The sequence below is a fragment of the Nematolebias whitei genome, chromosome 3, assembly GCF_014905685.2.
Source record: "Nematolebias whitei isolate Nwh7 chromosome 3, NemWhi1, whole genome shotgun sequence".
NCBI lineage: Eukaryota > Metazoa > Chordata > Actinopteri > Cyprinodontiformes > Rivulidae > Nematolebias > Nematolebias whitei.
Window position 1 is genome coordinate 33595443 of NC_056500.1, and position 13037 is coordinate 33608479.

General features: G+C 42.0%; 1 protein-coding gene across 3 annotated transcripts in view; it reads left to right on the top strand.

Moving 5' to 3' along the window:
• Positions 1-13037, top strand: part of dab1a (DAB adaptor protein 1a) — an 88988-nt gene that overhangs the window by 72236 nt on the left and 3715 nt on the right. The window contains exons 9-15 of one of the 3 annotated variants that reach the window (XM_037698217.1): positions 4777-4911; positions 6485-6547; positions 6643-6739; positions 7973-8379; positions 11215-11410; positions 11513-11661; positions 12849-12945. In XM_037698217.1, the coding sequence (XP_037554145.1) occupies positions 4777-4911; positions 6485-6547; positions 6643-6739; positions 7973-8379; positions 11215-11410; positions 11513-11661; positions 12849-12929 (1128 nt within the window). In that variant the 3' untranslated portion in view covers positions 12930-12945. The remainder of the gene's footprint in view (positions 1-4776; positions 4912-6484; positions 6548-6642; positions 6740-7972; positions 8380-11214; positions 11411-11512; positions 11662-12848; positions 12946-13037) is intronic. The other 2 variants (XM_037698218.1, XM_037698216.1) reach the window with 2 other exon arrangements.

The following is a 13037-nucleotide window of genomic DNA, read 5'->3' on the forward strand; positions in this document are numbered from 1 at the left end:
TGTAAGACCTGAAAGAGTCTGTTGAATCAACAGAAGCCCCCCACCCCACCCCCTCCTCCACATACATTCTAGTCCACATGTAGAGGTCAACACATTCTCACCAGCCAAACACATCAGTCGCCCTCAAACACTGGATTACTGATATGTGATGTGATCACAGCTATAAATTTCCCTCCATGCTGGGTCAGCTGCAGAGTTTAAATCAAGGTTATGTGTGTTTGACATACATGTTTGTGTAGAGGTGTAGGTTAAGTTGTCTGTGAGTGTAAAACTGAGATCTGAAGATAGTGCAAAACATGTTCAACAAAGAAGGGCTTTCCTTGTAATCTGCCTTGACTAAGCCTGAAACTCCACTAAGAACATAGGCGTACTAGAACTGCAGTTCTGATTCCAAAAGTAAAACAAATTTAAAAGGTAACTGGATTTCTATCCTCATTAATTGAAGATGTTTCACTTTGTATCTGAGGAGCTTTCTCAGTTCATCCTGGAGTCTGCAGGGTGCACAGCTTTAACCTGAAACCAACAGGAAAGGAAGTCTCAAATTTGTGTTTTTCAGAGCTTACAAAACTGCTTTGAAGTACCGGTAGTAATATTCCTCTTATGCTACAGAAAATTGTTAGTTAATATTCAGAACAGATGATCTGGTCAAGACAGGATGATGTGAAATTGTTACCTCCACAATCGAGAAGTTACTGATAACTTAACTCTGACGTTTTCTTTCCATTCGACCTTTATTTATACAGGTTAGTCTCATTGAGCCTCGAGGACTCATCTACAAGAGAGACCTGATTTAAACAAAGAGCACAGATGAGGTACACACAGCTATAAACAATCATATAAAAACATGAAATGAAAAGTAAATAGAAGACATTATATAAAAATGAAGCACAAACAGCTACATTATAAAATGGTGTAAAATATTAAAAACAGGAACATGTCTGCGTTGGGTTTTTTTCATGAACTTAGCAGATGTTTAAAATCCCTTAGAGGTCAAGGTCGAGAGCTTCAGATCTTTTTGCAAGGTGTTTCAGGAAACAGGAGCGGAGTAGGAAAAGGACCTTTTGCCAAGTTCAGTCCACACTGAGGGGACTTTGTCCCATAATGTGCATATACAGAGGTACAAACAAAAATAAATGTAATGTTAATTGTTTACTAGCTGGGTGGCAAAAAGTCACAGTTGGTAGAGCTGTCGCCTCTCAGTGAGAAGGTTGCCAAAGAGAATCCTATCTGGGGGGCTTTCTAGGTGGAGTTTGTATGTTCTTTCGTTGCATGCCTGGGTTTTCTCCAGGTACTCCAGTTTCCTCCCACAGACCAAAAACATTAATGTTAGACTGATTGGTAACTCGGGCAGCACGGTGGCGCAACTGGTAGAGCTGCTGCCTCTCAGCGAACAGGTCCCTGGTTCAAACCCCGGTCCAGGGGCCTTCTGGGTGGAGTTTGCATGTTCTCTCCGTGCATGCGTGGGTTTTCTCCGGGTACTCCGGTTTCCTCCCACAGACCAAAAACATGCATGTTAGGCTGATTGGTAACTCTAAATTGTCCCTAGGAGTGAGTGAGAGAGTGAATGGTTGTTTGTCTCGTTTGTCTTTATGTTTCTCTGTGAAGGACTCGAGACCTGTCCAGGGTGTCCCCCGCCTCTCGCACTGTGATTGCTGAACATGGGCACCAGTGACCCCATGGATGGATGGATGGATGGATGGATATCCATCCATCCATCCATCCATCCATTATTTTTTACCCGCTTCTTCTATTTTGGGTCACGGGGGTCGCCGGTGCCCATGTCCAGCAATCACTGTGCGAGGGGCGGCGTACACCCTGGACAGGTCTCAGATCCATCACAGGGCCTAATTTCATGTCATTAAACAATTATACATTTATTTCAAATTATGCAACACTCAGCAGAAATATGGCATAGAAATATTTATTTATTTATATTTTGTCTAGGGTATCATTAGGCATCTTTGATAGAAATTGAGGCCAATGCAGATCAATTTTTCTAAATTTTCTCTGAATTTCCTATTTTTAATTGTGCTTGAGATTAATGAACTTTTTTGGTTTATTCTACAATCTACTGAAATACTAAATACAACATTTCTTTCAAATTTCAGTAAACATCTTGTAATTTAAAGCTTTTTTGCTGAACATGACCAATCAGAAACAGTGTTTTCAAGTCTCAAATAATGGAGAAAAAAAAAGAAGTTATATTAATTTTTAGACATTACAATACCAATGTTTAAACTTAGCAAGAGATCAGAAATGGTAGATAACTGTTGTAATAAAGCTTTTTTTTATTTTATTTTATTTTATTCCAGCTTTTATGTATCTCGCGTTGCTCTCAACCAGTCTTTTTCACTTACATAGGGTGACTTAATTTTTCCACTCTTGGTACAAATATTCAATCAGCTCAGCTATATTTGATGGATTGCAATCATCCGTCTTCCTTTTCATCACATTCCAGAGGTTTTCAACAAAGTTCAGGTTTGGATTTTATGCTGACAGGGTCTTAATCTAATGGTCCTTCTCACACATGAACCTCAATGAGAACTTGATGCATGTCATTCTGCAAGAGGTTAACGATAACCCCAAAAGTATTTTTTATACTTTAAAATACTTTTACTTGGTTAACTAAGATTTGGTTCAGACAATCTGCTAATCTGCACCTCATCAAGTAAAACGAGGTGTGCTTGTGGGTGTCATGCATGTAGAGATGCTGATTTCAGAAAAATTAGCAGTTGTCTCTGAATTTGTTCCAGAGCTGTAGAACCCTCAGAGACATCTTCTGTTCACTTCCGCTGCTCAGATTACCTCATGTTTTTGACATTTTCCATCCTAACGGATTATTTGTGAACTCTGTAAAGTTTAGGAGTTGCACCCAGTTTCATTTAGGTGTTTTAAAATTCATCAACAATGTGTCTATGTGTTTATTCATACATTTGGTTGCTAGTGACAGGTCAACCATGTTTTTGCTGCGTGCCAGTTCGATCAGTCACACAGCATGGAATCATAAAGGTGACGTTAATTAAAGGGGGTGTATTAATTGTATGCAGAACACATGTGCATATAATTACTCTTTCCCTGGAGATAGCTAATTGATAGGTTGTGGCTGCACTGATGGGGATTCAGAGCTGGGCAGAGAGACATCGAGAGCGTCTAACAGGCACAAAAGGATAATTGGCAGGACAAGAAACAGAGAGAGTGAAAACAGAAGGACAAACCGAAGGTTGGTCCACAGCAGATTGCAGCTGCTAGCAGACAGCAAAATGTTGGATCATTCCAAAGACAGAGTTAGAAAACACGCACACAGCACACAAACGCATCCAGATGAATTTGTATCAGCAAAATTAAAAAGAATGATTATAAGTTCAAATTTTCTGAAACAAACAACATTTCAAAGAAAAACTGAGCAGTGCTTTTGGAACTAATTGCTACTGGGCTGTGTGTTATTGTTTTTACCATACCACTTTATTTACAGTATAAAGCCCTTAAGCACCAAAGTGCTGTACAGCAAAAATAAAGAAGCAAAGGACACAGGATAAAATAATAGATCCAGAGAGATCAAGATAAGAACTAAGTGACCAACATTGTACAATATAGACAGGTTCAAAACAAATCACACAGTGTCAAAAGCCAGGGAATAAAAATGTGTTTTTAAACGAGACTTAAAAACAGTGAGAGTGGGAGCCTGCCTGACGTGTAGTGGTGACTCATTCCACAGTCTTGGACCTGCAACAGAGAAAGCCCTGTCACCTCTGAGCTTAAGACTGGTTCCTGGAACCAATAAAAACATCTGATCTGCTGACCTCAGGGAGCGCTGTGGGACATATGGCTGCAGCAGATGTGTGAGATAGGAGGGGGCAGAACTGTTCAGATATTTGAAAACATACAGGAGGATTTTGAACTGAATTTGAAAGTGGACCAGGATCCAGTGCAGGAAGGCCAATACTGGAGTAATGTGCTCTCTTTTGCCTGTACCAGTTAAAAATTGGGCTGCAGCATTTTGTAATCATGCAATGGAGGTCTGAAACAGAAGCACATTGCAGCAATCAAGCCTGGATGTTATGAAAGCATGTATTACTGTCTCAAGGTTAGTTTTGGACAGTATGGGCTTCAATTTAGACAGTCGCCTCAACTGAAAAAGAAAAACAGGATTTAACAATCATGTTTACATGACTGTTTCAGCATCAGCTAGTGATGGCCATATCTCATGCTGCAGCACACCTAATAATATTCTCTCACAACAAAGATGACCGTGGCCTTGCCAGATCAGTCTGTGCATGATATTACCAGAGCTTTAGAATTGTGAAAAAACTGTCCTCATATCGGTGTAGCTGAAATATAAAATGTGTTGATATAGTGGTTCAATTCAGTAGCACAAAGGGAGCTTCTTTTTTTTCTGTAATGTAAAATGCACATCCTATGGTGTTGTTACATTCTGCATGTGAGTTAATCTAACTTCTCCTTGTGTTTCTGCGTGGTTCTTCGTCTCCCACTGTGGTTCCTGAGGGGTTTGAATCCCAGCTTTGTACTCTTGTTTAGACTAAAGCTAGAGATGATCTTTGAATCCCACTGAATCTGTACTTGGTCTCCATGTCTGGCAAGAAGAACTGCACTGAGTTTGTGTGCTTGTGTTGGGACTGGAACACCTGCGGGCCATCGTGTTCCCTTCTTTGAGGGAAATAATCATCTGTCTCTGAGTATGTGAGAAATAACAGACATGTTTGTGTGCGAGAGCCTTTTCATCCCACCTGCCATCTAACACTGGGGTTTGGGTTGCAGAACGGACACCAAAACACCCCTCGCCATCATCAGCACCATTCTCATCATAACCATGAGCAGCCTTTCCAACACGAACAGCAGAAGCAGCAGCCAGTTGCAGATCTGATAGACTTAGATATGGATCTAATGTCTCAGGTAAGGGGCCATACAAACATGAAAAAAATATATTTTTTAAACTGGGAGACATGCTGTCATAAAGGTTAGCCATCACCCTTCATGAACTTCTTTAGTCACATCCTTGGATGAGCTTTTGTCTCCACATCTTGATCTCTAACTGCATCTCTTGTTCCTCGCTCGTCTAAAATGACCACAGCTGTTGACCTATGCCCTTTATGAATAAAACATGCAATGGTGCCGTTGCTATAGCAACCGCGTTCAACCAAGAGTGCAATGAAACACCGCCTCTGGTGCTCCCTTGAGTTTACACCTGGTTGACCCAATACGGCAGAGACAAAAACGCTTCATTATTACAGTATCTGTGAACTGTGCTGCAGACATGGGAGTTTCTCTTCTCACAGCACATTAATAAAACACTCATAATGCCCAGACAATCACAGCAAACCGACCTCGCCACCTCACTACCGCAAACACAAGAAATATATTGAGCTGAGTGAACCAGCAGTGGACAGAAAGTCTATAAATGTCCAACTCTGCATGATGGTGGGACATTGTCTGCAGTGCAGTGGCATTTAATCATTTCTGCTTCTAAAAAAAGACCAATATTCAGCAACAACTAAGTGAGTTTACTGCAGTCTGTGTTGGGGCAAAAAGTGACCTGAATTTAATCTCATTCTTTTATTAGTCACTGCAGACGTGGCACTATCTGCATCTCTGATAGTTTATCTTGTTTAGTTGTCTGCGAGCGTAGCCTCTGCAATAAAAATATATATTATAGCCTCAGATCGTCTTTGTCGAAAAAACAAATGTGTATTTCTCTGCTCAACAGCATGATCACAAATCTATTTTCTGACAAATGCACACACTTTTTTTTAGGTCTGTGCGACCTAATAATGAACAAAAAGACAGATAGTCTAAGAACATTCATTATCTGTGCAGAAATTAGCAGCGTCCATGATTTATGCAAATCTCTGTCCATGAATTCAAGGCTTAGATTTCTTTATTACCCTAAAATAGTTTCCTTCACTTGCCAGTGGCCTAAAGATGTTATTAGCATGTAAAAAAAAAAAGAAAGTGCTATATGAAAGATAAGGATCATGGGAAGGCTGTGAAAGAAAATGAATGATACGGAACAAATTCAACTCAAAGAGACCCCGCTCTCTTTCATAGATTTTATTCCTCTGAGACGCAGCACATCTTCTACAAGCAGAAAAGGTTAATGACTCACCCGTACAGTATTGAGTTTGTTTTATTTTTATTTATTTAATTTGTTTTGGAGGGTTATTACTCTGCTGTAAGATTAACTGGTAGAAAGCATCTTAGAACCAGATGAGGAAAACTGTAACAAGATGAGGTGGGTATATCATCATAATCATTCCATTTCATTATCCCACCCCTCCTCACCTTTATGTCACCTCCTCTGTGTTGCTGCAGCAGTTCTCAGGTAGGTACCAATAATCTGCCTCGCTGGTCTTGTGTTGCATGCAGCGTGTCATGCATGTTGCAGTGAACTGTACAGTGCTTCACATGTTTCAGACAGCGGTGCGGTCATCGTGCCTGACTGCTGGTGTTTATTTTCTCTGATTCTCAGAACATCAGCCAATTAGAGATTTTTGGAGACATGTCCACTCCACCTGACATAACCTCTCCATCAGTGAGTAGATATTCCACTTTGTACCTTGTGTGGTCATTTGTGCTCTCATATTTTATTTTGTTGTTGTATTCTGACCTGATCTTTAATAAACATAGACCCCTGCCTCTCCCGCTAACACCCTCGACTCCTCGCTGGGCCTGCAGCCCCCAACGGAGCTGTTTACTCCCTTCAATCCATCGTCTGTGCCCTCAGGTAAGGCCTTATTTTTATCTACGCCTAAATACGCTGCTCCTACATGCTGCGGGAGTAACAAACGCACTGGGGTGGTGAGGAGGAGCAGGAAAGTCAAGAGAATTTGGAAGCAAAGGACACGAGGAGGGAGGAGCTGTAGGAATAAATAAAGAGATGGAACCGAATTGAAATGCAGATGAGGGGAAACTGCAGGAAAATATGGTGTCGGTTGTGTGCAGAATCTTAAAAGCATTATTAGCTTGCTACTTCAGATGCTGCTGATTTACCGCTGGCTGAGGCAGCTGTAGAGGTCAAAGGAGAAGCAATGAAACCTGCCAGCAAGATGTTATGGTACGAACACATCTTTGTGGTTTTCTGGATCTTTTTATTGACTCCTCTCCTCGCCTTTGATCATTTCCCTGCTGCTCAGACTGCATATGTCAGAGCGGCTGAGGTTAAATGTCAACCTCCTCTCCTGTAGTTAACTACTGAAAGCCAGAAACAGGAAGCAGCAAGTGTGTAATAAGAACTACCTTTTGCTGATGAGTTTGAGTGATTTTAATGAGCCTGTGTTGAGCTCTGCCTTTTTGTAACAACTCTGCTTCGTTTTGGAGGTAATTATAATAGTTCACCATGACCATTAGGAGACACCGCATTAGCTGCAGGCAGAAGTAGGGCATCAGTCTCTGGTGATGCATGTCTTATTATCTTTGTGGGTTTTTGTGTTGAGGAAAAGCAGCATATGTGGGTATTCTGATAATTTCTTACCCCCAGAGTGACATTTCTCACTGTTTCATTTTATACAATTAAAGGCCTCGCATTCAGAGTCAGAGAGTCAGAGATTCTTTATTGTCGTTCGCACCTCATGTGGTACATGTGGTGGAGTGAAATTATGTACACAGGGTCCCAGTTACATCCAACAATAAAATGTATAAGAAAAACAGTAATAACATCTAAGATATGAACTGAGAAAAACATCAACTAAGTATACACTAAGCACTCATAACATAAAAACATTGAACATCAGCACAAACCTGAACGTGAGTCTGTGTGAGCAGATGAGCACGCATGAACACATCAACATGAAACAGATCAGCAGCAACATTGAAACAGATCAGCAGCAACATGATGTGATGTTCAATGAAGGAGTATAACATATACGCACTGAAACAGGCATGAACATTTCCCAGCACCAAGCACAAGTCGCTGATGCAGAGAAATTAAGCTACAAATATATATATTTTTTCCTCCTAGGTTACGTGACAATGGGGGCGGTACCTCCTGGTCACTGGTCTCAGCAGGCATTTGCTACCCAGACACAGTTGGCTTTCGGAGTCCAGTCCCCTCTTGGCCCCGTAGCCCAGGTGCTCCCTGGTGGACAGCCTCTGATCTGGAGCCAGGCCAACATCTTCCCTGCCACACAGCAGCAGTGGGCAGCCATGGCAGCTGGAGCCTTCTCCCCCACAGCCTACCTCCCTGCCCAACCTGTGGGGACACTACCTGCTGCCATGTTCCAGACCATCACCCCTGTCACGACTGTGACTCCAGCCAGTGAGAGCCATTCAGGTGCTGGGGCCAGTGCCTCAGCTGCCTCCCTGTCAGCGTCATCAAGTCCGCAGCACGAGGAGAGAACCAAGAAGATAGGCAAGGAGATGTTCAAGGTGGGGGAACAGTAACTGCAGAAATATGGTTTCAAGTTAGATTGTTAGGTTATATGTTTTTGTTGTTGTTAATATTTGTTCCAAAGTGTGGTTAAAGATGTATGTACAGCTGCTAAATTAAAAGGCCCTCTGCCAAATCTAGCTATTTAATTTTCAGTTTTAATGAAAATTGTCTTTGGCCAATGTTCAAGCTCTCCTTGCTAGTTTCGCATAATTTGTGTGCAGTGTTTGGCACTGAACCCAAAAAATGTCTAAAAATTAGTTAATATTTTTTCATAAAGTATATTTATTGTAGTTTTCTTAACATTTTATTTCCAATTCTGAAAAAAAAAAAATATTGAGAAAAAGTTGCATATTGAAGCAATTGCTTGGCGCTGTTGCCTCACAACAAGAAGGTCCCAGGTTTAAAGCTCACCTGGTGCCTTCCCGTGCAGTTTGCACATTCTCCTTCATGCATGTTTGTATGTGGGGTGGAGGGGTGCGTGCATGTGATTGTGTGTGTGACGTGGATGTGCATGTGCATTTCTTGTGGCCTTATGATAAACCAGCAGCTTCTGTCCTTAACAGGGTCAAGGACATATAAAAAATGTATTCATTGATTCAAAGGGTTTATTGTCATGTGCACGACAGGAAACCTGTTTCCCTGAGTAATGAAAGTTATGCTTTTCTGTCCACATGAATGCTAAGCATAGAAAGAACAATATTTACAAATAAGAACCAAAGGTACCAACAAAGTACTTTGTAGAATGTGCAAAATATTACATCAAATAAGATAAAAGGGTTCAATTGTGCAAAGATGTTCAATAGAGTGACAGGAGCATTCAGTTTGTTAATGTCTGATGGCACTTGGAAAGAAGTTCTTGAATCTGAATATCCTGCATTTCACACTTCTTCACGTCCAGCGTGAGGATAGAAGTGTGAATAGTCCATGTTGTGGGGTGGGTGGGGTCCTTAAAGATGGAGGCAGCCTTCCTGTGGCCTCTGTAGTTGTACATGCTCTGCAGAGAGGGCAGTGGAGTCCCGTTGAGAACATCAGCCAGCTTATTTGCACATGCTTTAAGAGCCCACCCAGAAATATTGTCTGATCCTCTTGTCTTGTGGGGGTTGATCTTATTCAGAGCTTTGTGACTTGATGAGAATTTTATGGGAGAGGTGGGGGTTGTGTGGTCCAGCTGTGTGTATGCTTCCTCTCAGTGTTGTAGCAGGCCTCAAAGCAGGTGTACAAGATGGTGAGATCATCTGGTAGGATGTTTGTGCATCTGATGGTGCTGGTGGGGGCTCTGTAGTCTGTGATGTTTTACAGGCCTTGTCACAACTGCTTGGACTCAACAGTAGAGTAGAAGTCATCCAGTTTTTCTCTGTTCTGTGCTACTTTGTACTCGGTTTCCTTGTCAGATTTAAATGTGTGAGACTGAGCATGAAGCATGTGGCATACCTGACTGTTAAATCAGGGTTTCTGGTTGAGCAAACTCTTGGGTATACTGGCCACAACATTGCCAACACATGTGCTGATGTACACAGTCACAGACGCAGCAGAGTCCTGAACGCTGACAGAAGAGTCCTCCAAAGTGGCGTCAGTTCAAACACATCTCAGTCTGTCAGCGCAAAACAGTTCTGCAGAATGTTCTCAGTTTCTGAAGTTCAGTATTCAATTTGTTTTGTGTTTGTCTGTTTCAGTTTATGTCTCTAGGCTGGGTACAGGAACAAAGATATGGTCTTAGTGTCTAAAGTCAAGTCAAGTGTGGCACAGCCCTGTACGCACCACGTATGTGACAGTAGACATGGTCTAGTCTATTCTTTTCATGGGTGGGTATGTCAACAAGTTGGTAGTATTTAGGAAGTACAGTCCATAGATTGCACTCGATAAAGTCGCTGGCAGTAATAAAGACAGTATCGGGATGACTTGTCTCTGCTGCACTGATGATGTCATAGAGGTTGCCGAGCACTGCTGTGGAGTTGGCTTACAGGAGGCGTAAACAGCAGCCAAAAACAGGATAGTGAATTCCCGCAGGAGACAATGGGGATGGCATTTCAACAACCAAAACTCCACATCTGGTAAACAGTGTTTATGAACAGTCCATACTCGCTTCACCATGAGTTGTTAATAAATACACACACACACACGCTTTTGTCTTACCAGGGGTGAGTTTGCAAAGTTTCTTTGTCTTACTTCACACTCTCTTCCTGCTGTGCTGTGATCCTCGTGAAACTCGTCCAGTAGATCGTACGTTTGTTAGTAAGAGGCTCGGTAGCAGTAGTCAGTTGGCACAAGCTTGTAATCTTGAGTGGAGTCCTCCTCTCTTATCTAGTCATTGCCGTCTCCGGAGTGCTCTCTGAGCGTCAGCACCCACGTTCCAGCCCGGTGTTGTGAAGCATCTCTGGGAGTGGGTTTGGTGACGGTGTTGGCAGATGCAGGAGCAAACTATGAGTTTTAGGTTCAGTGGTATAAAACCAATAAACTGGTCTGTGTAAATTGGTGATGTTCAGCATTGTTTGTTGTATGTTAGCAGTGCATTTATCAGCGCTGCTGAAAAAGCAAAAAGCACATAAAATAAAAGCAGACATGCAAAAGTAGAGCAAACAAACACATCTGCCACCGTGGACGCCATTTTGCATCTTGTATGGATGCACCTTTGAGAAAACAATAAAAATATTGCCTCCAACACGTCCAGCAGAATAAAAAGATTCAATTGAGATACACCTGCAAACTTTCTGAATTGTAATCATTAAATCATAAATGTCATGTGAATAGCCTGATAAAGAGTGTGGTTTATTACCACAAATAATGTTACTTTAATGCACACTTCTCTAATCAGAATGTTCTCTTTCTTTCAGGACTTTCAGCTGGCAAAGCCTCCAGCCATGCCCTCCAAGAAGGTTGTTCAGCCCAGCTTGGCGGGAACCTCTGAAGCCTTCAGCACTTACTTTAACCGAGTGGGCACCGCCCAGGACTTGGATGACTGTGATGATTTTGACATTTCTCAAATGAATCTCACTCCAGTCACCTCCACAACACCGTCCACCAACTCCCGTGAGTACGACTCCATCCATCCTACCTGTGCATCGTGTGTGTATTCTCACGTTTTCTATTGAGTGTGTTGCTACGTGTAACCCCATCTGTTCTCGCTTGTAGCACCCACACCAGCTCCCAGGCAGAGCTCTCCATCCAAGTCATCAGCTTCTCATGTCAGTGACCCCACCACGGACGCCACGGACCCTCCTACGGATGACTCGTTCGGAGAAGCAGAGGGGAGTCCCAGTCGCAGCGAAGAGGAAGATGCTGTAAGTGTGTGAGGATGACAGTTGATTGTATAATAGGTCAGGTGTGTGTACCTTTAAGAAAACACTCCTTGTGCTGCTCTAACCTGCACAGCGTGTTAATACCTGCTGATAAATGGCTTTTGTAGCTGTGTTGGCGGGCCAGGTAATCACTCTGCCTGATTAGGGGGCAATGCTGTTGTGTCCCTTAGTGTGTGTTTGCATAAGTGCACATGAAAATGCACAACAAGCGTAGGTTATGTGTGTGCGTACGCACATGCATGGTCAACACAGCATTAAATTAGCTGCTGGAATTGTCAAAGACATCATTAAGCTGTTATTAATACCAGTGAGGTAGTGTCCATACATAACCACTTCTAAATACACGTTCATTTCTGATGGGATGGAGGAGGCATAGTGCCCCAGTTCTTCTTCCAGGGACATTTAATATTAATTTTCTCTCTAAGCCAGACAGCAACAATAAAGAGAAACTACAGAACAGGAGAAAACGTGAAAAACCTTTCTTTCTTTTACAAAATCCTTTGTAGATTTTGTGACCTTACAAAAAAACAATTCTACTGCTTTTCCTACCATTTATTTCCGGTTTCCTTTTCTGTTCCTTTTTTGTTGTTTTTCTAATGCTTGCATCTCTCCTCTACTCTTAATACCAAGCGTGAAACATTAGTTTTATGACTGCAATCCAGCCATTATTGAAAAAAATAAGAACTTTCTTACTGTTGAAAATGTCACCAGGCTGAAGTAACACATGTGAGTTTTACATAACCCAGAGAAACATGTATTGCAGCGCTGAGTGAGTGCACCAGAAAAGGTTACAAAGAAAAAGAAAGGAGGAAAAAAGGATGGTGCAAAGAAACATCTTGCTCTCAGCGGGGTGAGGTGTAAAAAGCAGAAATGTTTTAGGGAAGAAGAAAAAAGTAGGAGATCAATAATACTAACTCCATGGAGGCTTTCATAATAGATCTCTGTAAATAAGTGTGTGTATTTAAAATGGAGACCGTTTTTGTTTTTTCTTACCCTCTAAGTGTCTGTATTTCTTCTTTACTAGTTACTTCCTGTCTTTTCTTTAGCGAGTCTTCAGCCCTTCTTTTAGATTTACACTTTATCTGCTCTCTCTCTTATTTCCTTGTCTTCTTTTTCTCTGTGTGGACTTTTCCACTGCCGCCCTTCCTTCACCTTCCTCTTTTCTTCAGGCATGTGGTTCTGGGTCACCCTGCCCCAGTGAGCCAGCAGAGCCCAGCCCAGAACAGGCCAGTCCAGAGGCTGGGAGCTAGATAGCAGCAGGGCAGGGTAGGTATGAACCCCACTAACCTTCACTCTTACTTCTCCTCCATCTTTGCATTTATCTATCTCATCTTCTCGCTTTTTAGTTTTCAAACATC